This window comes from Chlorocebus sabaeus, chromosome 2 (genome assembly GCF_047675955.1).
Source record: "Chlorocebus sabaeus isolate Y175 chromosome 2, mChlSab1.0.hap1, whole genome shotgun sequence".
NCBI lineage: Eukaryota > Metazoa > Chordata > Mammalia > Primates > Cercopithecidae > Chlorocebus > Chlorocebus sabaeus.
Window position 1 is genome coordinate 40,689,864 of NC_132905.1, and position 21,922 is coordinate 40,711,785.

At 43.8% G+C, this 21,922-nt stretch overlaps 1 protein-coding gene across 6 annotated transcripts in view; it reads right to left on the bottom strand.

The window, feature by feature from the left end:
* NCOA6 (nuclear receptor coactivator 6) overlaps window positions 1-21,922 on the bottom strand; it is a 120,283-nt gene that overhangs the window by 4,311 nt on the left and 94,050 nt on the right. For 5 of the 6 annotated variants that reach the window (XM_073008105.1, XM_008021501.3, XM_008021496.3 and 2 more), the window contains exons 12-14: window positions 21,493-21,561; window positions 17,393-17,429; window positions 11,779-11,927 (exon numbers count right to left, since the gene is read on the bottom strand). In XM_073008105.1, the coding sequence (XP_072864206.1) occupies window positions 11,779-11,927; window positions 17,393-17,429; window positions 21,493-21,561 (255 nt within the window). Of the gene's footprint in view, window positions 1-11,778; window positions 11,928-17,392; window positions 17,430-21,492; window positions 21,562-21,922 lie in introns of those variants that run through there. The other variant, XR_012089861.1, reaches the window with a different exon arrangement.

Here is a 21,922-nt window from a genome sequence, read left to right on the forward strand (position 1 = left end):
AAGTGAGCCTGAAGGCTTCATGGAAGAGGGGAACTGAGTGATTTACACACAGAATGACAGTGACATAAAGGCAAATGACTATGTTTTGATTCCTTTAGTCTCTCTTGTCTTAATCTTATGCCAGATTTAAACAGTGTTTCTTAAAAACATTTTAGGCTGGGCGCGGTGTAATGTATTACATGCCTGTAATACCAGCACTTTGGGAGGTCGAGGCGGGCAGATCACCTGAGGTCAGGAGTTCGAGACCAGCCTGACCAACTTGGAGAAACCCTGTCTCTACTAAAAATACAGAATTAGCCAGGTGTGGTTGCACATGCCTGTAATCCCAGCTCCTAGGGAGGCTGAGGCAGGAGAATCACTTGAACCTGGGAGGCAGAGTTTGCGGTGAGCTGAGATCACACCATTGCATTCCAGCCTGGGCAACAAGAGCAAAACTCTGTCTCAAAAAAAAAAAAAAAAAAAGTTTTGGCCAGGTGTGATGGCTCACGCCTGTAATCCCATCACTTTGGGAGACTGAGGCGGGAGGCTCACTTGAGCCCAGAAGTTTTGAGGCCAGCCTGGGCAAGATGGTGAGAACCCATCTCTACAAAAAGAAAAGAATTAGCTGGGGATGGTGGCACATGCCTGTAGTCCCAGCTACTTAGGAGACTGAGGTGGGAGGATCACTTGAGCCCAGGAGTTCATGGCTGAAGGAGTTCAACGCTGAAGTGAGCTATGTTCATGCCACTGTACTCCAGCCTGGGTGACACAGACCCTGTCTCTATTAAAAAAAAAAAAAATTCTACACAAAGTTATGGCAGAGTACAGTGAATAGCTTGAAGCTCTCCAAATGTAAACACTTCTTTAGAATCTCATATTGACTACAAAAGGTCACCTTTACTTAATATTCTGGTTTTAATATGAAAAGTGTTCTAAAATTACTTCTCATCAAGGAGAAAAAAAATGCTTCTAGTATATCAATACAAAAGATGAATCAGATTTACCCATTTCTGGAAGTAGGCTGAATTTTCTGATACTGCATGTTAGGTTGTATTCTAAGCAAATTTTACTTTGTCTTTTGTATCATAATATTTTGCGAACCCAGACTCTAATAAATATGTAGATTTTAAGGAAAAATTTTACTACTCTGTTAGCTAAGGTAACTGCTAAGAAGTGAGGCCTAGGCCAGGCGCGGTGGCTCACGCCTGTAATCCCAGCACTTTGGGAGGCTGAGGCGGGCGGATCACCTGATGTCAGGAGATCCAGAGCAGCCTGACCAACGTGGAGAAACCCCATCTCTACTAAATAATACAAAATTAGCCAGGTGTGGTGGTGCATGCCTGTAATCCCAGTTACTCGGGAGGCTAAGGCAGGAGAATTGCTTCAGCCTAGGAGGCGGAGGTTGTGGTGAGCCGAGATTGTGCCATTGCACTCCAGCTTGGGCAACAAAAGCAAAACTCCGTCTCACACACAAAAAAAATAAAATAAAATAAAAAGAAGTGAGGTCTAGATGAATTTCCAAGAAGTGCCCAGTAATTTCATTCAGGCCTCTCTGTTGGTGGAAATTTCAGTATGTTTATCTTCTCAAAGGTCATGTTTTTTTGTGCCATGTGGTAGAATCAGTCTTTCTGATTTACTCATTAGTCTTTTACTAATCAGAAGACAGTTAATCTGCCAGGATGTTAATAATGGTGTTCTTTATTTTAATTCATGTAAATTAAGAGTCTCACAGAGCCCACACAACTCCCTAAAATCAACTCTTCAGGTCCAAATCTCAAGCTTTATTTTCACTGCAGCAAATCTGTCATGTGCAGTAAAAATAGGCAGGTTTTTGTCTTGACAGTATTCATCCTCAGAAAAACATTCATTAATTAGGTCAACTTTGGAAGCTTTTCCCTTGTTGTGATATGAAGGATCAAGTGGTATGTCTGAGAAACATATGTGGCTGGGAAAAGAAGTGGGTAGTGGAGTGTGGGTGAGAATCAACCTCAGGCTCCCCCTCCTACCTTGCTTGTTCCCATTTGTCACTGCTCCAAAGCACCCAATGAACTGGCAGGCTGCCTCTGAGCGTGAATCAATGAGTGGGGCCAGGAATAAACAAATGACTTGTGCTAGAAACTGCAAAAAAAACACAAACATGGCCAGGCACGGTGGCTCAAGCCTGTAATTCCAGCACTTTGGGAGGCCGAGATGGGTGGATCATGAGGTCAGGAGATCAAGACCATCCTGGCTAACACGGTGAAACCCCGTCTCTACTAAAAAATACAAAAAACTAGCCAGGCGAGGTGGTGGGCTCCTGTAGTCCTAGCTACTCAGGAGGCTGAGGCAGGAGAATGGTGTGAACCCGGGAGGCGGAGCTTGCAGTGAGCTGAGATCTGGCCACTGCACTCCAGCCTAGGCGACAGAGCGAGACTCCGTCTCAAAACAAAAACACAAACAAAAACAAACCACAAACACACCAATAAAAACCCTCATCTTTTGGATACTATGGTTGGTGGGGAGAAGTGGTGAAAGATGTACTTTCATACTTCCATGAGGAAAAAAATAAATTTTAAACTGAGTTTGAAGTCTCTATCACCTTCCCTAGATAAATCCAGTCAATCTGAGTCAGAGAGCAAACCTCAGACTCAAAATGTCTAAAACCAAACTTGGGATTTTCACCTCCAACAGTGAGGTCCTCTGCCACTGTTCCCCATCATGTCTGAAAAAAAGATTTTTTGATGAGTTTTTTTGTTTTAGTAGTTGATTTTATACTCCTTCCAAAATGTTACCACTTTTACTACTCTAATGAATAGGCAAATTATTATGTTTTTTTTTTGCGAGTGAGTCTTGTAAATTACTTTTTTTTTTTTTTGAGACAGTCTTGCACTGTCACCCAGGCTGGAGTGGCGATCTGAACTCACTGCAACCTCCACCCCCTGGGTTCAAGCAATTCTCCTGCCTCAGCCTCCCTAGTAGCTAGGATTACAGGCGCACACTACCATGCCCAGCTAATGCTTGTATTTTTAGTAGAGATGGGGTTTCACCATGTTGGCCAGGCTGATCTCAAATTCCTCACCTCAACTGATCCGCCCGCCACAGCTTCCCAGAGCGTTGGGATTACAGAAGTGAGCCACTGAGCCTGGCCACAAATTAAGGTAAGAAATTCTAGGTAAGTGATGTAGAGGCTAATGATCCAGTCAGGGTGTACCTCAGACTGTGACTGGCACACTGTTCCTAAAGGCTGCCTGGCCTGTGAACCTACCTTCAGTTTTTTAATCATCAGGGATTTTACAAAATTAGTGTCTCTTCACAGATAAACAGTTCAAACTCTAGCAGTGCAGTCAGATCATTTATATCCATGTCTTACAACATGGATAAACATGTTCTTAGAACATAGATAGAACATGGGTGGTAAAGAACTGGGTCAATAACAGTCTTTGAGGTGACTGTCCAAGTATGTCACTGGGGGAACATTTAAATTTGTAACCTAATAAAGGGATTTTTCAGCCTGGTTGCCTCATTTTGACCTTAAGCAAATTTGACCAAATCTACAGTACAAGGCTCTACTTAATCCTCTAGTATCCTCTACCATCCATGGAGCTTTAGAAATGGACTTTGACCTTCCTCACATCATTGTGCCTTTCACTGTCTATACTACTTCTACCCAAGACGTCTACGTAATTGTAAAAAAATTCTGGGAATTGGCAAGGTGCGGTGGCTCACACCTATAATCCCAGCACTTTGATTAGCAGAGGTAGGCAGATCACTTGAGGTCAGGAGTTCAAGACCAGCCTGGCCAACATGGCGAAACTCCATCTCTTCTAAAAATACAAAAATTAGCCAGGCGTGGTGGTGCATGCCTGTAGTCCCAGCTACTCGGAAGGCTGAGCCAGGAGAATCACTTGAACCCAGGAGGCAGAGCTTGCAATGAGCCGAGATCAAGACACTGCACTCCAGCCTGGGTGACAGAACAAGACTCTGTCTCAAAACAAACAAACAAAAAAATTCTGGAAATTTTCCTTTACAATTTGCATGGTTGGTTTCTAAATGAAGCTACTAGAGTACACTTTCAGGTGGTTACTCTTCAGGGTTTTCTCCCACGACATTATCAATATATGTTCACTTGCATATCTACAATAATACTTCTGCTTTAATTCAGTATATCGGTATACCCTGTGTTTTTTTAGATGGTTGCTTCACTGGCTGTGGGTAGGGTGGGGCTATCACCTACTTTGCTGTCAGGGGGACACCCAGGGCTGCTGATAATTACAGATTGCTCTGAACTTTCCTTAAATTAACATATTTTCCTGGTTCCAAACTTATGCTTTGAACTTCATGTTTTCAACTACCTTTTAAAAAAATAATTACCTTTTTTTTTTTTTTTTTGAGACGGAGTCTAGTTCTGTCGCCCAGGCTGGAGTGCAGTGGCGTGATCTCGGCTCACTGCAAGCTCCACCTCCCGGGTTCACTCCATTCTCCTGGCTCAGCCTCCCGAGTAGCTGGGACTACAGGCGCCCACCACCGCGCCCGGCTAATTTTTTGTATTTTTAGTAGAGACAGGGTTTCACTGTGATCTCGATCTCCTGACCTCGCGATCCGCCCACCTCGGCCTCCCAAAGTGCTGGGATTACAGGCGTGAGCCACTGAATAATTACCTTTTTCCCAGGTGAAAATATAACAAAAACTATTCTAAATGAAGGAGTAAATAATGATAAAGAAAACTAGAAAAATCAGCCAGGCACAGTGGCTCACGCCTATAATTCCAGAGCTTTGGGAGGCTGAGACAGGAGGGTCACGAGGTCAGGATATCGAGACCATCCTGGTTAACACAGTGAAACCCTGTCTCTACTAAAAAATACAAAAAATTAGCCAGGCGTGGCGGCGGGCACCTGTAGTCCCAGCTACTTAGGAGGCTGAGGCAGGAGAATGGTGTGAACCTGGGAGGCAGAGCTTGCAGTGAGCCGAGAGCGTCACTGCACTCCAGCCTGGGCAACAGAGCAAGACTCCGTCTCAGAAAAAAAAAGAAAACTAGAAAAATCATTTGTGTTTTTGTGGCAAATTCACCATGTCAGGAAGGAGAACTACTCATTTGCATGTTTGTAAACAACACATCTGATCAGGTGCAATTTTAAAAAGTGATTTGTGGTAGCTAATTTTTGTGTAATTATAAGTGACCCAACCAACCAAAACAATGGATCAAAGCATGACCAAAAACCATGAGGGCCTTCCTGGACTTGCCCAGAAATCATCCATCCCACCTGCTCTGATCTGGCAGTCTGGCAGGCCTTGGCCAGCATGATGTAAGCAAACTCAGCTCTCACAGCAGGAGCATGATTAATGTCACTGGTTCTCCAACAATACAAAAACAGCAACACTTTTAATTACAAACCGCTCATAGTGTTTCTCAGCTTCAGAGATTTTCATGAAAAACACAGTATGTTTCTGATTTTGTTTGTATATGATATGTATGACCAAACTCTTATTAAATGCAAAAAGAAGCAGCCCCCTTTCCCCCTCAAAACTTTAAAAAGTGCTGATTCTGCAGGAACATACTTAATTCATATTTCAGGTACCCAGCACTGCATATGTCCCCACATTTGAGGTGCATCCATTTTAGAAACCAGCTTGATATTTTGTGATCACAGTCTGGGTATGGGTTTAAATACAATCACAGTAAATTATTTTGTAACTTGGTTCACATTTTTGGATACAATATACAGGCCAAAAATATGCATAATTATTCTTTAATTTGGCTCCAAGAACTTTAATACTGAAAAACCAAAAGGGCTCCAGTACTAATTTCTGATTTAAAAGGTAACTGTGATACTATGATATATAATTTTTGGTTTTTGTCCCACGTTCCTGGCTCATAGGTCCTGTAACTCTTATAATTTCCTAAGTGACTGAGCAATCTTTTGTTAAAATATTTGGCTTTTTGCCCATAGTTCTTGAAACAGCTCTGAGGTTGAGTTGATCACAAATGCCCAACTCTTTTATCAATCATGCCTATGTAATGAAGCCCCACTAAAAATCCAAAAGGGACCTACCTCCCCTTCCCCTTCTTCCTCCATACAAAAACAAACAAACAAAAAACAAAACAGAACAAAAAACCCCACAAAACCCACAAAAGGACTGAATTCAGGGGCTTCCCAGAAGCTGAACAAGAACATATCCACCTGCTAAGAGAGTGGTGCACCAACTCCACATGGATGGAAGCTTCTACACTTGGGACCCATACAGACCTTGCCCTATGTATACCTTCATCTGGCTGTTCATTTGTATCCTTTAAAACAGTGGTCCCCAACCTTTTTGGCACCAGGGATTGGTTTCGTGGAAGACAATTTTTCCACAGACTGGGGGTTGGGGGGATATGGTTTCAGGATGAAACTGTTCCACCTCAGATTCTCAGGCATTAGTTAGATTCTCATAAGGACCACGTAACCTCTATCTCTCGCACGCACAGTTTACAGTAGGGTTCACACTCCTATGAGAATCTAATGTCACCTCTGATTTGACAGGAGATGGAGCTCAGGCAGTAATGCTCGCTTGCCCACCACTCACCTCCTGCTGTGTGGCCTCGTTCCTAACAGGTCACAGACCACTACCAACCGGTCTACGGCCCGGGGATTGGGGACCACTGCTTTAAAATATCAGCAGGGCATGGTGGCTCATGCCTGTAATCCCAGCACTTTGGGAGGCGAAGGTGGGAGGATCACTTGAGCCCAGGAGTTCTAGACCAGCCTGGGCAACAGGGTGAGTCTTGTTTCTACAAAAAATTAAAACTTCAGCTAGCCATGGTGGTGTGTGCCTGTAGTCTCAATTACTCAGGAGGCTAAGGCGGGAGGATTGCTTGAGCCCAAGAGTCTGAGGCTGCAGTGAGTGATGAGAGTGCCACTGCACTCCAGCCTGGGTGACACAGCGAGACCCTGTCTCAAAAAAAAAAAAACAAAAAAACTGGCTGGGCATGGTGGCTCACGCCTGTAATCCCAGCACTTTGGGAGGCCGAGGCAGGTGGATCATTTGAGGTTAGGAGTTCAAGACCAGCCTGGTCAACATGGTGAAACCCTATTTCTACTAAAGATATAAAAATTAGCTGGGTGTGGTGGTACACACCTGTAATCCCAGCTACTTGGGAGGCTGAGGCACAAGAATTGCTTGAACCCGGGAGATGGAGGTTGCAATGAGCCAAGATCATGCCACTGCACTCCAGCCTGGGCGATAGAGTGAGACTCCATCTAAAAACAATAAATAAATAAAAATAAAATAAAAGTAAAAATTTAAAAAAAAATCTTTCATATGGGAGGCCAATGTGGGAGGATCACTTGAGGCCAAGAGCTCAAGATCAACCTGGGCACACAGGGAGACCCCGTCTCTACAAAAAAAATAAAAAATTAGCCCAGCGTGGTGATGCACACCTATAGTTCCAGCTACTTGGGAAGCTGAGGCAGAAGGATTATTTAAGCTCAGGAGTTTAAGGTTGCAGTGAGCCATGATCATGCCACTGTACTCTAGCCTGGGTGACAGAGTGAGAACCTGCAAATGAAAAAAAAAAAAAAAAGGGCCAGGCACAGTGGCTCACACCAGTAATCCCAGCACTTTGGGAGGCCAAGGCAAATGGATCACTTGAGGTCAAGATTTCGAAACCAGCCTGGTCAACATGGCGAAACCCCATCTCTACTAAAAAAAAATACACACACACACACACACACACACACGCACACACACAAAATAGCCAGGCATGGTGGTGCAAGCCTCTGTAATGCCAGCAACCCGGGAGGTTGAGGCATAAGAATCGCCTGAACCTGGGAGGTAGAGGTTGCAGTGAGCTGAGATCGTGCCACTGTACTTCAGCCTGGGCAACAGAGTGAGACTCTGTCACAAAACAAAACAAAACAAAACAAAACAAAACAAAACAAAACTAGAAAAAAAGAAAAAGCTTTATAATAAACTGGTAAACATGCTTCCCTGAGTGCTATCAGCCATTCTAGCAAATTAACTGAACCCGGTTAGGAGGGTTTCATGGAAACTCCAATTTTTAGCCAGCTAGTCAGAAGCACAGGTAAAACAACCCGGGGCTTGCACCTGGCATTGGAAGTGGGCAGCAGTCTTGTGGGACTGAGCCCTCAAACCTGTGGATCTGATACTATCTCCAGGCAGATAGTGTCAGAATTGAATTGGAGGACACCCAGCTAGTGTCTGAGGCAGGACTGCTTGCTTGCTTGATGTGTGGGGAAAAAAGACACCTTACATCTGGTGTCAGAAGTGTGTTGTGAGAGTATAGCAGGAGAAACTGAGTCTGTTTTCCTACTCATACACAGTAACTTAACCAGGGACAGTTACAGAATGATGGCCTGAGGTCTTGTGACTGATGTGGGTATCTATACATGACTGTGATTCCAGGGGCTGACCAGAGCTATGCCATTCTTTAGGGAGACACTTAGCACCCCTCCATGCAAGAACACAAAGCCTGAGAGTCATTATGGCCTCTTCTAAGCCAACTGCTAAGCCTCAAAGCAAGGATGTGCCAGGCATTCCGACATCACCACCGCCACCGTGGGACAAGGTTCAGTTTAAGTGTACAGGCTTATTCCCCACCCCCAACACCCCCTAAAAACAGGTTCTAGCTTTCCATCTCTTCTTGGCTGGTAGTTCTCTACAGAGCGGTTCTAGTTTGAGCATCTCTTCTTAACTGTCCCAGCTGCTTCTTAGATTCTTTCTGGTGCCCTGTAAATAACACCTTTAGTAACCTGAGGCTCTGGGCTGAGGTCAAGGTTCCAAAAATCTGGTGTGTGACATCTCTAAAGGCCAATACCTTTTCCCTGCTTTAAAGGTAATTACATACCATATTCTATAGCCTAGAAGATCTTGCTCTTTTGGGAAAGTGAAAGGCTACAAGAACATGCAGAACTGAGGGGAAGCAGATTTTCCCACAGAACTCTAGGCATGTTCCCTTTTATGCTTTAAGTTTAGTACTTCAATATACTGAAAAGTGTGCTTCCTTCCAAACTAGTTTCTGCCTAGAGATGATTCCCAGGGAGGAGGAAGGAAGTTACTGGCTTCATATCTCCACCTAAAGTTAGGATACCTAACAGGACCCTGACAGTATTCCTAGAAAAGAAAGAAGGCCCCTCTCACCTTTGCCGCTTAACTCTCCAGCAGGCTGAGTATGGTGATGGTACTTTGTACACCTCAATTTTACCTGTAAATGACCTCTGCCCTATTCCCAGAGGCTCTTGTGAGGCATCGTGACATTCTTGCCTAGAGACATAACCTGCCAAGAGCAGCTGAGTCCTCAGATCCGTGTCTAGTGTCTAGTGTGGGTGCACCAGAATCTACCTGGCCTTTAGGCTGGCATCCCAATGATACTTGACCGTTTCTCAGCAGTCCTGCTGGTATCAGGTACTCAGCCAGGATCCCAGCTCTTACCTTACCCAGACTGAACTATTCAAGCTCAGCACATTTCCTAAGAGAATAATCTGGTCACTGCCTCAGCTTAAATGTCATGTCATTTTTTTCCAGAAAGCCTTCTCTGACCTGGCAGAAGAACAAGGTATCCCAGCTATATGCTCTTATAGTGCCATGTAATTTTGCTATCATAGCATTTAACATTTAACACAGAGTATTAGAATTCGTCTTTCAATGTGGTGAAGACAGAGACTCTCTTTTTTTTTTTTTTTGAGATGGAGTCTCACTCTGTCGCCCAGGCTAGAGTGCAATGATGCGATCTCGGCTCATTGCAACCTCCGCCGCCCAGGTTCAAGCAGTTCTCCTGCCTCAGCGTCCCCAGTAGCTGGGATTACAGGCACCCACCACCACGCCCAGCTAATTTTTGTATTTTGAGTAAAGACAGGGTTTCACCATGTTGGTCAGGCTGGTCTCGAACTCCTGACCTCAGGTGATTTACCCAACTCGGCCTCCCAAAGTGCTGGGATTACAGGCATGAGCCATCGCACCTGGCTGAGACTCTGTCTTTTCACTAAATAACCTCAGGGCCCGACATGTAGTAAATATTTAATACATATTTGATAGACGGTTATTCATCTGATAATTACTGATTGGTACATCTCTGTATTTGGCACCATACTAGGCACCAGGGATACAGTAGTTAGCAAAATCAGACATAATCTCCTGCCCTAACCAAGTATACATACTAATTACCTATGTCACAAACTGGCATAAAGTTATAGCTGTGGTATTATGAAGAAGAACCTGGTGCTGTGATTCCCCACAGCAGTGACAACTGAGCTAAGATAAGTAGGAAGGGTGGGACGTTAAGGAGAAGAGAGGTGGGCAGAGAGAAGAGCACTCCCTGCAGTAGCTGCATGCAACATATGCACAGGGTTGTGATGAGAGGAATGAGGATGGCATGTCCAACTTGCCAAGAAAGTGGGATGAGGCTGGGAGATGACAGGGCCGAGACCACACAGAAGCTTGTGGGCAAGGTTGAAGCTTCTGGACTTTAATCCTAATTACAATGGTAAATCACTGAAGGTTTTTAAGCTAGTTAAGTAGTAGTGAAGATGGAAAAGGGCCACCTGAGATAAAATGGGCAATATTTTGTGATGAATTTGATATAAGGGTGAGGGAAAGAGGTATCAAGGAGAACTTGTCTAATGGATAGATGGTGGTGCCATTTATTGACATGAGGAACAATGGCAGAGGACCTCACTGTTGGAGGTGAAAATCACAAGTTTGGTTTTAGGCATGTTGAGTCTGAGGTTCCAATAAGGATGTGCATGCAGTTGTCTAAGATCTCTAGGGTTCTGTACTAGAAACAGAAATACAAATTTACAAGTCATCTGTGAAAGGTTGTAACTAAAGAAGAGGGGCATGACTGAGATCTAAGGGAGAAAATACAAATTTGAAGAGAAAAGGTGACTCAGGATCAAAGTTTGAGGAAGGTCACCATCTAATGGCTGGGAAGGGAATTCTACTTTCTCTGTGAAGAGGTCAGGGTCTCTACCGAGAAAGGGGGAGAAAGTGTGAACCAGAGATTTAAAAAGAGTAGAGAGTGGGAAAGAGAGCTGACCACAGAAACATGGAAAGATAGCTGGGCCATATTCAGGACCTATCTGAAGTGGGTGATCACAAATTTAAAGTGGAATGAGCTGGGCGTGGTGGTTCAGCCTGTAATCCCAGCACTTGAGAAGCTGAGGCGGGCAGATCACTTGAGGTTAGGAGTTTGAGACCAGCCTGGCCAACATGATGAATCCCTGTCTCTACTAAAAATAGAAACATTAGCCACGCGTGGTGCACGCATCTGTCATCTCCTGAGGCAGGAGAATCACCCGAACCTGGGAGGTGGAGGTTACAGTGAGCTGAGATCATGACACTGCACTCCAGCCTAGGCAACAGAATGAGACTCCATCTCAAAAACAAAAAAAACGTGGACTCAAGGCCAGGTGTGGTGGCTCATGCCTGCAATTCCAGCTTTGGAAGGCTGAGGCAGGAGGATTACTTGAGCCTAGGAATTCAAGGCTGCAGTGAGCTGTGATTGTGCCACTGCACTCCAGCCCAGGCAATAAAGTGAGACCCTGTCTCAAACAAACAAACAAAAAACAACAACAACAAAAACCAGTGGAATAAATCTGCCCTGTTATGTTCTTTTTTCCAGCAGTGCTTGTTGCTCTTGTGTACACACACAGAGAACACATAGTTAAATGAACAAATAAAGGACCAAACAAGTAGTAGAAGACAAAGACACTTGACACACTTCAGGAACAGAAGCAAAGATGAAGAACAAAGTCTGCTGCTGCTGTGATAAGGACTCTATTCCTCTATTTGACTCACAAATAGCACCCACATCCCACTGCTAACCTTTAGTAGAGCTGGAGGCTGACGCAGGTCGAGAAGATCGTTTACGATGTCCATTTTCCACACTTTCAGAAGCCACAGTTGGCTCTTCAGTTCGGGAGTTTCTTCGGCTCGGGATTTTGGACTTTTCAACTATCTCTTTGGGTTCACTGCTGACAGAAGCAAAAAATTTCCAAGCAGGTGAGGGAATCAGGCCACACAAAAAACGGGCTCTTCAGATAGTTTCATTCGTAAAGTAGGAGACTAAGAACTATATAGTTATTCTGGAGAGAAAGCAGTTCAACCTGGGGCAATAAGCACTATTGCCTTCTATATTACTGGGGGTTTAAAAGCGAGTCTAGCTTATTACATTAGTAAAAACAAAATAGTAAAGCATAATGTTGGTGAAATTATAGAAAAACTGGTAAAAGACATAAAAAAAATTGGAACAAAACTCCCCTAATTCCTCACCCATTTCCTTATCTTTTTTTCTTTTCTTTCTTCTTTTTTTTCAGACAGAGTGTTACTCTGTCGCCCAGGCTGGAGAGCAGGGGTGTTATCTCAGCTCACTGTGACTCCTACCTCCTGGGTTCAGGCAATTCACCTGTCTCAACCTCCCGAGTAGCTGGAACTACAGCCATGTGCCACCATGCCCTGCTAATTTTTGTCTTTTTAGTAGAGATGGGGTTTTACCACACTGGCCAGGATGGTCTTAAACCCCGACCTCAAGTGATCCACCCACCTCGGCCTCCCAAAGTGTGGGATTACAGGTGTGAGCTATTGCACCAGGCCCCTCATCCATTTTCCTAAGGTAGGAATAGTCCCCTTCAAAAATTACAACATTTTGGATTTTGTAAATTTTTAGATTCAAGAAAAAGGTCTTTAATATGTCTGAAAATTGCTAATAACTCAAAATAGTATATAAACCTAGGAAATTATTAACATATATTGGCATTTACTAATGATCCTGGTAGAGTTAGATAACAGCATATTAGAAGCCACAGTATGGGGATAATTCACAATATACTGCTAGGTATATTGATTGTCCCCACCCCAAATCCCTTTTCTTAGTATATGAAGATTTAAAATTGGTAATATTCACTGTTATTGAGGATACAGGAACAAAAACATTTACATACACTCCTAATTGGAGTGTAAATTGTGTAACCTAGTGGTTCTCAAAAGGAGGCAATTTTGCTTCTTAGGGGACATTTAGCAACGTTTGGAGACATTTTTGATTGTCACAACTTGAGGAGAAGGGTGCTACTGGAATCTTTTGGGTACAGGCCAGGGATGCCACTAAACATAAGCCCCACACAACAGTTATCTGGCCCCAAAGCTCAATAATGTTGAGGCTGAGAAACCCTGGTGTAACCCTTGACTCAGCAATCCCATTTCTAGGTGCCTAAGGAAACAAATCTTTTACAGAGCTCCACACATAAGGAAGTTAAAACATTTTATTTGTACTAGTGAAAACAGAAGACCTAAATGCCTAACGATAGTAGATTAGTTGGCTAAATCATGGCACATCCATATGGAGTCATGAAAAATCATGTTGTAGATTATTTAATGACAAAAACAATTCGTGACACATTACCAAGTGGGAAAAACTTACCAACATAATGAACAGTATAATTCCATTTTCATTGTTATATATGTTGAGTATATATGTAACTACATATGAATAAATATGAGCTATATACACATAAATCTTCTGTTGTTGTTGTTTGTTTTTAAGATGGAGTCTTGCTCTGTCACCCAGGCTGGAGTGCAGTGGCACGATCACAGCCCAGTGTAAACTCATTACAGGCGTGAGCCACAACGCCCAGCCCTATACAGATAAATCTGACACAATATATTTGGGTGCATACTGTGTGAAAAAGACTAGAAGTAGATGAACTACTAGTTGAGTTGTAGGAATACTGGTTTACTGGTGAGTTATTTTCTTCTTTGTAATTCTCTGATCTGAATTTCTGGTTTTCTTTAATAAACTTTTTACACTTTCATGGTTCAAAAATGCATGTTAAAATTATTAGAAAAAAATTCCTTTAGACAATTAAATTTGCTTGCAAGACATGTACCAAATACAAATAATGCAACAAAGCAAAACAAAACTGGTCAAAAGGCTGCCTCTTCTGGGAAGTCTTCCATGACTTCATTTCCCAAGTACAGCCGTCTCTTTTGTATCTTGGGTTCACAGTCTTTATCTGGCATTCTAGAGCACCCATCAGATTGTACATCATGTTCTATTTTAATGTTTTGTGCCTTCAACTAGACTGTAAGCTTCTTAAGGACAAAGACCATAACCTGATTGTCAACTATCCCTACCCTTCCACTGTTCACTCCTGCCAGAGGACCCTTTGCTAGTAGCACCGTGGTTGGGAACTGGGCCACACTGTTCACTCCCATAGTTTTATGTATAACAGCTGCCCCACACCCAACCATAAGCCAAGGTAAGTCAAGGAGAGGTGAGGCTGAAGCTGGGGTGGAATTACAAGTCAGAGGGATTTACACCTCCTTTGAGAGGTAGTGAAGACGACTTTCTGGCTAGGAGCCCAGAAAATGGTCAAAGCTTCTGAGGAAAGAAAACTCTTTAAAAAAAAATTTTTTTTTTTGAGATGGAGTTTTGCTCTTGTTGCCTAGGCTGGAGTGCAATGGTGTGATCTCGGCTCACGTCAACCTCTACCTCCCAGGTTCAAGCGATTCTCCTGTCTCAGCCTCCTGAGTAGCTGGGATACAGGCATGCGCCACCACGCCCAGCTAATTTTTGTATTTTTAGTAAAGATGGGGTTTCACCAGGTTGGCCAGGTTGGTCTCGAACTCCTGACCTCAAATGATCCGCCCACCTCGGCCTCCCAAAGTGCTGGGATTATAGGCATAAGCCACCATGCCCAGCCGATTTTTTTTGTTTTTTTTGAGGCAGGATGTCACTCTGTTCCCCAGGCTGGAGTGTGGGTAGTGCAATCATGGTTCATTGCAGCCTTGACCTCCCAGGCTCAAGTGATCCTCCCACCTTAGCCTCCTGAGTAGCTGGGACTACAGGCAAGTGCCACCATGACCAGCTAATTTTTTATTAATTTTTTAATAATTTTTCGTAGAGACAGGGTCTCCCTATGTTGCCCAGGCTGGGCAACTCCTGAGCTCAACCAATCCTCCCTCCTTGGCCTCCCAAAATGCTGGGGTTACAAGCATGAGCCACTGTACCTGGCTAGATGGTTCCTAATGAAAGTGCCTCTTTCTCCTGGCAAAACAAAAGCCACAGCAAGACTATCCTGTTTTTTATGGTCAATGCTCAGGTATCGCTGGAAACAAATACCCCAAAGGCATTTTTGGTCTAATTAGCTTCTTTCTCTAGACAAATCGCTGGTGCATGTTTGAGAAATGCAGATGAGGCCGGGCGCGGTGGCTCAAGCCTGTAATCCCAGCACTTTGGGAGGCCGAGACGGGCGGATCACGAGGTCAGGAGATCGAGACCATCCTGGCTAACCCGGTGAAACCCCGTCTCTACTAAAAAATACAAAAAACTAGCCGGGCGAGGTGGCGGGCACCTGTAGTCCCAGCTACTCGGGAGGCTGAGGCAGGAGAATGGCGTAAACCTGGGAAGCGGAGCTTGCAGTGAGCTGAGATCCGGCCACTGCACTCCAGCCTGGGCGACAGAGCGAGACTCCATCTCCAAAAAAAAAAAAAAAAAAAAAAAAAAGAGAAATGCAGATGAATTCAAACATTAGCCCAATCCAAATAAAACCAGACAGGCAGAGTGGTATAGTAGGAGTAGCAATGAATTTGGAATGAGATGAACAAGGGTCAAGTCTTAGCTATGCATTTATTGACTATGCTATTTAATGCTCTATGTTCTAGACTCTTTTTTTTTTTTTTTTTTTTTTAAGATAGAGTCTTACGCTGTTGCTCATGTTGGAGTGCAGTGGGCAGGACTATGGCTCACTGCAACCTCGACTTCCCTGGGCTCAGGTGATCCTCCCACCTCAGCCTCCCAAGTAGCTGGGACTACAGGCGCGTACCACTACGCCCAGCTAATTTTTTGTACAGACAGGGTTTCACTATGTTGCCCAGGCTGGTCTCAAACTCCTGGGTTCAAGCCATCTGCCTACCTTGGCCTCCCAGAGTGTTGGGAGTACAGGTGTGAGCCACCGAGCCCGGCCATTCTAGACTCTTTTTTCTTTTCTCTCTTTTTTTAGACAGAATCTCACTCTGTCGCCCAGGCTGCAGTACAGTGGCATGATCTCAGCTCACTGCAACCTCTGCCTCCCAGGTTCAAGTTACTCTCCTGCCTCAGCCTCCCAAGCAGCTGGGATTATAGGCATGCGCCACCATGCCTGGCTAATTTTTGTAGTTTTAGTAGAGACGGGGTCTTACCACGTTGGCCAGGTTGGTATCAAACTCCTGACCTCAAATGATCCGCCCACCTCGGCCTCCCAAAGTGCTGGGATTACAGGCATGAGCCACTGCGCCCAGCCTTGTTCTAGACTCTTGATCTATAAATCCCATCTTGTCTGCTGCAATACATAGGTTAAATGTCAGGGCTCTGAAGTCAGAAGGCTTGGGTTTGAATTTAACCTTCACCATTTACTAACTCTGTGACCTTGGGGAATTTAGTTAACCTTTCTGAGCTTTAGATTCCTCATCTATAAGACAGAATTTACTTTCCTAATAGATACTGTGAAAACTAGATGAGATAATACATCTAGGGCGCTTGTAGCTCAAACTATTAAGGATGCATGGCATGGAACAACATTCAAATAAATGGTGGCTATTAACCTCCTCACAGGGATGATATTAAGATTAAATGAAAAAAATATTGTGAAAGTGTTTTATGAAGTTGCTGTACAATTATGAGAAGTTCTTTAAAATATTATCCAGTGCATTCCTACACTAAAAGAGGCAAGGCTGGGCATGGTGGCTCACGCCTATAATCCCAGAGGCTGAGACGTGTGGATCACTCGAGGTCAGGAGTTCAAGACCAGCCTGGCCAACATGGTGAAACCCCGTCTCTACTAAAAATACAAAAATTAGCTGGGCGTGGTGGTGCACCAAGATCGTGCCACTGCACACCAGCCTGGGTGACAGAGCAAGACTGCCTCCAAAAAAAGCCATGACTTTTGGAAAATGGTAATATTCCTCTCCATAGAGCTAATGAAGTTGAAGCCATAGATGTATTTCATTTTGTAGGGTTATGTGGAGCAGCACAGTGTAACAGAAAAAAGCACAGGTTTTAGGTCAGATCCTGCCTGGCTTTCTCCTTCTTTCGCCTTGAGGGTCAAACAACTGTTCTTTAGAAGACAGTTGCAAGGACTATTATTAATATCAATGGTAACAACAGCTCCCATATATTGAACATTTACTATTTCCTCATTATGCTGAGTGCTGAATGTGTTACCTTATTCAGCTTTGAAAACAACCATAAAAGGTAGAAACTTAGCCTCCAAGTTTTATTAAGAGAAATGTTACCTCTGAGGGATTAGGACTCAAGATATCTCTCTACGTTAGCAGTAAAAACAGACTGGCGTGAGAGTGAAGGAAAAGGACAAGGTGAAGAGAGGTTTAAAGACTGAGAAAGCTGATACCTTTCAAAGAGGCTTATGCTGTGTTCATGCTACGTCTGCAGAAATGATCATCTTACCTTTGTCCAGAGACTATGCCAGCATTTACCTCCAGCTCTGTAAAAAAATGTAAAGGATAAAAATGAAATGTGGGAGCTGCCACGGAGAGAAGCTAGGAGTCTACAAGAATTCTCAATGCCCTATTTAGGCTAAAGTGTCCCTGTGCCCAGAAGGATTCTCACCCTACATGGTATGGAGACAAAGCTGGCACAGATACAACTTGGTTTGTTTGAGACATAAGACACTTGGTCTATTTTTATTTCTACGCCACACTGTGAAATAACCTGTTTGGATTAATAGAACTAAGTTCACCCTTCCTCGTTTGTATCTCATCCAGTTACAACCAGGTTAGCAAAATAAGTCTCTTCCTCTCATGTGAAAGAGACTGTTTTCATTTTAAAACATCTCCACCTTCTTGGCATTTTTTTAAAAAAGCAATCTTCAAATATGTCTTGAATATCTATTAAGGATGCATTCTTCTTAAAAGGACTTCCTCACTGAGTGTTAGAGGGCATAGTGCTTTGCTTTCAGATATTGCCTTAGACCCCATTCTATTCCTTTCTTTCTCAACCTCCCAGCAATGCCCTCCAAGCAAGGAAAATCTCAGTAATTCGTCTCACAGCGTTTAGCATCAATGAGCACACTCTGGGTTTGCCAGGCACTTCTTCCTCAGCACCAGAAAAAACATTTGCTTTCTCTATTATGTGCCTTTAGGTAGTTCCATCTTTTCCAAAAGCCTTCCCTGATGTACCAGAGAGCAGTGATCTATCTTGCCTCTGGCCTCCCATAGCCCTACACCTGTTCCCCCATTGAGGGAATTCAGCACCTCATTACTCAGTGTATATGTCTAACCTATTCTACTAATTACATGGTAACCTTAAAGGCAGTGAAGTTAGAGTGCCTGGTTCAAAATTTTGGCTTCAATGCTTATTAGCCATGTAACCTTGGGTAAATTACCTGACATCTCTGTGCTCAATGCCTTATCTAAAAGATGGGAATAACCACATTACTCACTTCAAAGTTAAGAAGATGAAATAATGCATGTAGAAATTTTAGTATGGCAACTGACACTTAGTCATAACTCAATGTTATTAGCTAGTATTATTGCTATGAAGATCAGGTTGATGCAGCCTTCCATGTAAGGAGGTTGGACTACTCTGCCTTTAATGCAAGGTGCTAGTAGAAGGGAATCTTTAATGGGAGGCTGAGGCAAAGGAATTGCTTGAACCCAGGAGGCGGGGATTGCAGTGAGCCAAGATTGCGCCACTGCACTCCAGTCTGGTGACAGAGCAAGACTTCGTCTCAAAAAAAAAAAAAAAGGAAGGGAATCTTTGCTTCTCACTGCTGTTTAGCCTCCTGTATTTGTACCCACAAAGCCTGAAAACCCATCCACAAGAAATAGACACCAATTCACTGAGTCTCTGCTACTTTGCTGGCCTGGCTGGAAGATATAAACTCAGGTAATGTGTGCTCAAAAGTGAAAACGACTCAAGTCAAAAGAGGTGCTCATACTCACTGTTATTTTATTTTTTTGAGACAGGGTCTCACTCTGTCCCCCAGGCTGGGGTACAGTGGTGCTCACTGCAACCCCCACTTCCAGGGTTCAAGCGATTCTCCTGCCTCAGCCTCCCAAGTAGCTGGGACTACAGGCACACACTACCATGCCCAGCTAATTTTTGTATATTTAGTAGAAACAGGGTTTAGACATGTTGGCCAGTCTTGTCTTGAACTCCTGGCCTCAAGTGATCCGCCCGCCTCGGCCTCCCAAAGTGCTGAGATTACAGGCATGAGCCACCGCACCTGGCCTATTTTTATTTTTGGGGAGACGGTCTCACTCTGTCTCCCAGGCTAGAGTGCAGTGGGATCACAGCTCACTGCAGCCTCAACTGGACTCCTTGGGGTCAGATGATCCTCCTACCTCGGCCTCCCAAGTAGCATGCATGCCAAGCCCAACTAATTTTTAAAAATTTTTTGTAGAGATGGCGTTTTGCTATGTTGCCCAGGGTGATCTTGAACCCCTGGGGCTCAATCATTCCCCCCGTCTCAGCCTCCTAAAGCACTGGGGTTACAGGCATGAGTCATCACACCCAGCCTAGTTTGCTCTTTTTTTTGAGACAGAGTTTTGCTCTTGTTGCCCAGGCTAGAGTTCAATGGTTCAATCTCCGGCTCACCACAACCTCTGCATCCCAGGTTCAAGCGATTCTCCTGCCTCAGCCTCCAGAGTAGCTGGGATTACAGGCATGTGCCACCATACCCAGCTAATTTTCTATTTTTAGTAGAGACGGGGTTTCTCCATGTTGGTCAGGGTGATCTCGAACTCCCAACCTCAGGTGATCTGACCGCCTCATTCTCCCAAAGTGTTGGGATTACAAGCATGAGCCACCACGCCTGGCCTAGTTTCCTCTTTTAAAACAAGAAAGTTTGATGTTTTTGAGAATCTTAACACTATCACTGCTGATTCATAAGTAGAGATCAAGAAAGTTCGATGAAGGTAATCAGTGGCTCTGAGGGATGTTAAGGATAAGGAGATTCATTTATACCAAACTTCAAAATGGAACAGGATTTTTCAGCCAATTACTGCGAGAAGGGGGAAAAATGATATGGTAAATCCTATTTTCTAGAGTAGGGTTGGGGCAGGAAATGGAATTCCCTTTCTCTTTATAGTTACTCCTTTTCTTACCAAAAATGAGTTTTGCTGTATGACCCCTCCTTTAAATAATGTGCTCCATTCCTACCCTTCTCAAATATCAACATGATGTCAGGTATCATGTGGGCAATGGCAACAAAGAAAGCATCTGGGTGGCTGGGCCGGGTGCCGTAGCTCACACCTGTAATCTCAGCACTTGGGGAGGGCTAAGGCAGGTGGATCACGAGGTCATGAGATCAAGACCATCCTGGCTAACATGATGAAACCCCGTCTCTACTAAATATACAAAAAATTAGCCAGGCGTGGTGGCAGGCACCTGTAGTCCCAGCTACTCGGGAGGCTGAGGCAGGAGAATGGTGTGAACCCAGGAGGCAGAGCTTGCAGTGAACAGAGATCGCACCACTGCACTCCAGCCTGGATGGCAAAGCGAGACTCTGTCTCAAAAAAAAAAAAAAAAAAAAAAAAAAGACTCTGGGTGACTGAAATGTTTTTTGCTCGCACACTATTTTCAGAGGCCTGATTTTATTCAGAGTGTGCAGTAGAAAGTCCTGTCCATCACATAGGATGTAGCATTCTGAAGTAGGTTTTAAAATAATCACAAACTATACCTTACTTTTATTGGCTCAGATTCACAAAATTAAGCATGGCTACTATTTTTTTTTTTTCTTACTTTGTCAAGTATGTGATTGTAGTTTCAATGAGATTCTTACCTCTGTGGGAACCAGTCAGACTTTTTTTTTTAAACTCCTCAGTGACCTACAGTGATAAAGAATCAGGCGAGACTAAACTGTACCATATCTGATATTTATCTGCCTCCAGTGTGTAAAGGCAAACCAAGGGCTGTTACTGCCATCATCCTCATGTATTCTGAGCTGACCCTGATCCCACAGCAGTTATTTGTCAGATTACCATGGGCTCCTACTTCCAGAACTATCATCCCTTGTGCTATTTACAATATATCGGTCACAGGGAGAAACTTAATGCCACCCAGAGATGACTGAAATGACTCTGCCTCCCTGGAGGAATGGCTACCACATTGTGGCAGAGACTCTATGAACAAGACTCCACTACTGTCATGATAATAAAATTACAAAGTGCATTAATGCTTGCCAGCCCCGTAAGTCACCATATGCCAGTTATTCAGCTGCCAACCATGGGTGCCAAGGTCATAGAACAGGGAAAACTCTGCAACAGAAACCCATGACTGGGTGGCAGACAATGGGCACAGAGATGCCCTTCTTGAGTTCCTTAGCTGATACTATGAATGCATAAGAGAGCAAGCTGGTCAGGGGGAAAATAATCTCAAGTAGAACTGCACAAGTTCTGCTGCTCAACCAAAGTCTGCTCTGAAACAAACAGATAAAATAGTTCCAGCTACTTCCTGGCATAAGAACACATGACGTTGAGGACAGCAGTAGTTCCTTCACATGTAACCCATCCCACTCCAAGATGTTTTTCCAAAGTACACCTTACCTGGTCTGGCAACAGAGGCCTGCAGTGCTGTGGTTGAAGTTTCCTTTGAGACTAAATTCTGCGATGGGGCTAAGGCAAGGAAAAAAAAATTACAGACCTTTTACTTTCTTTTCTAAACAAAAAGCAAGCATTAACCTAATCAAGGGCTAAGTAACTGCTGAAACAATACACTCTTAGAGGGCAGTACTCAAAATTGGCCTCGAAATTACAAGTATATTTTAAGACTTACTAAAAAAATTAATTACCATAACACTCAGTACCAATGACTACCATTTAGGGGTATAAGCTTTTCCTTTTGGTATGTATAATAATAAGGGAAGGAGATGGCTATAAGAACACAGCACTCATATTTTCTGCTTCTTGGGGTCAGGTTCTGAACACTACTCCAAAAAGTCCCAAAGCATACCTTAGTAGGCAACCCAAACCATAG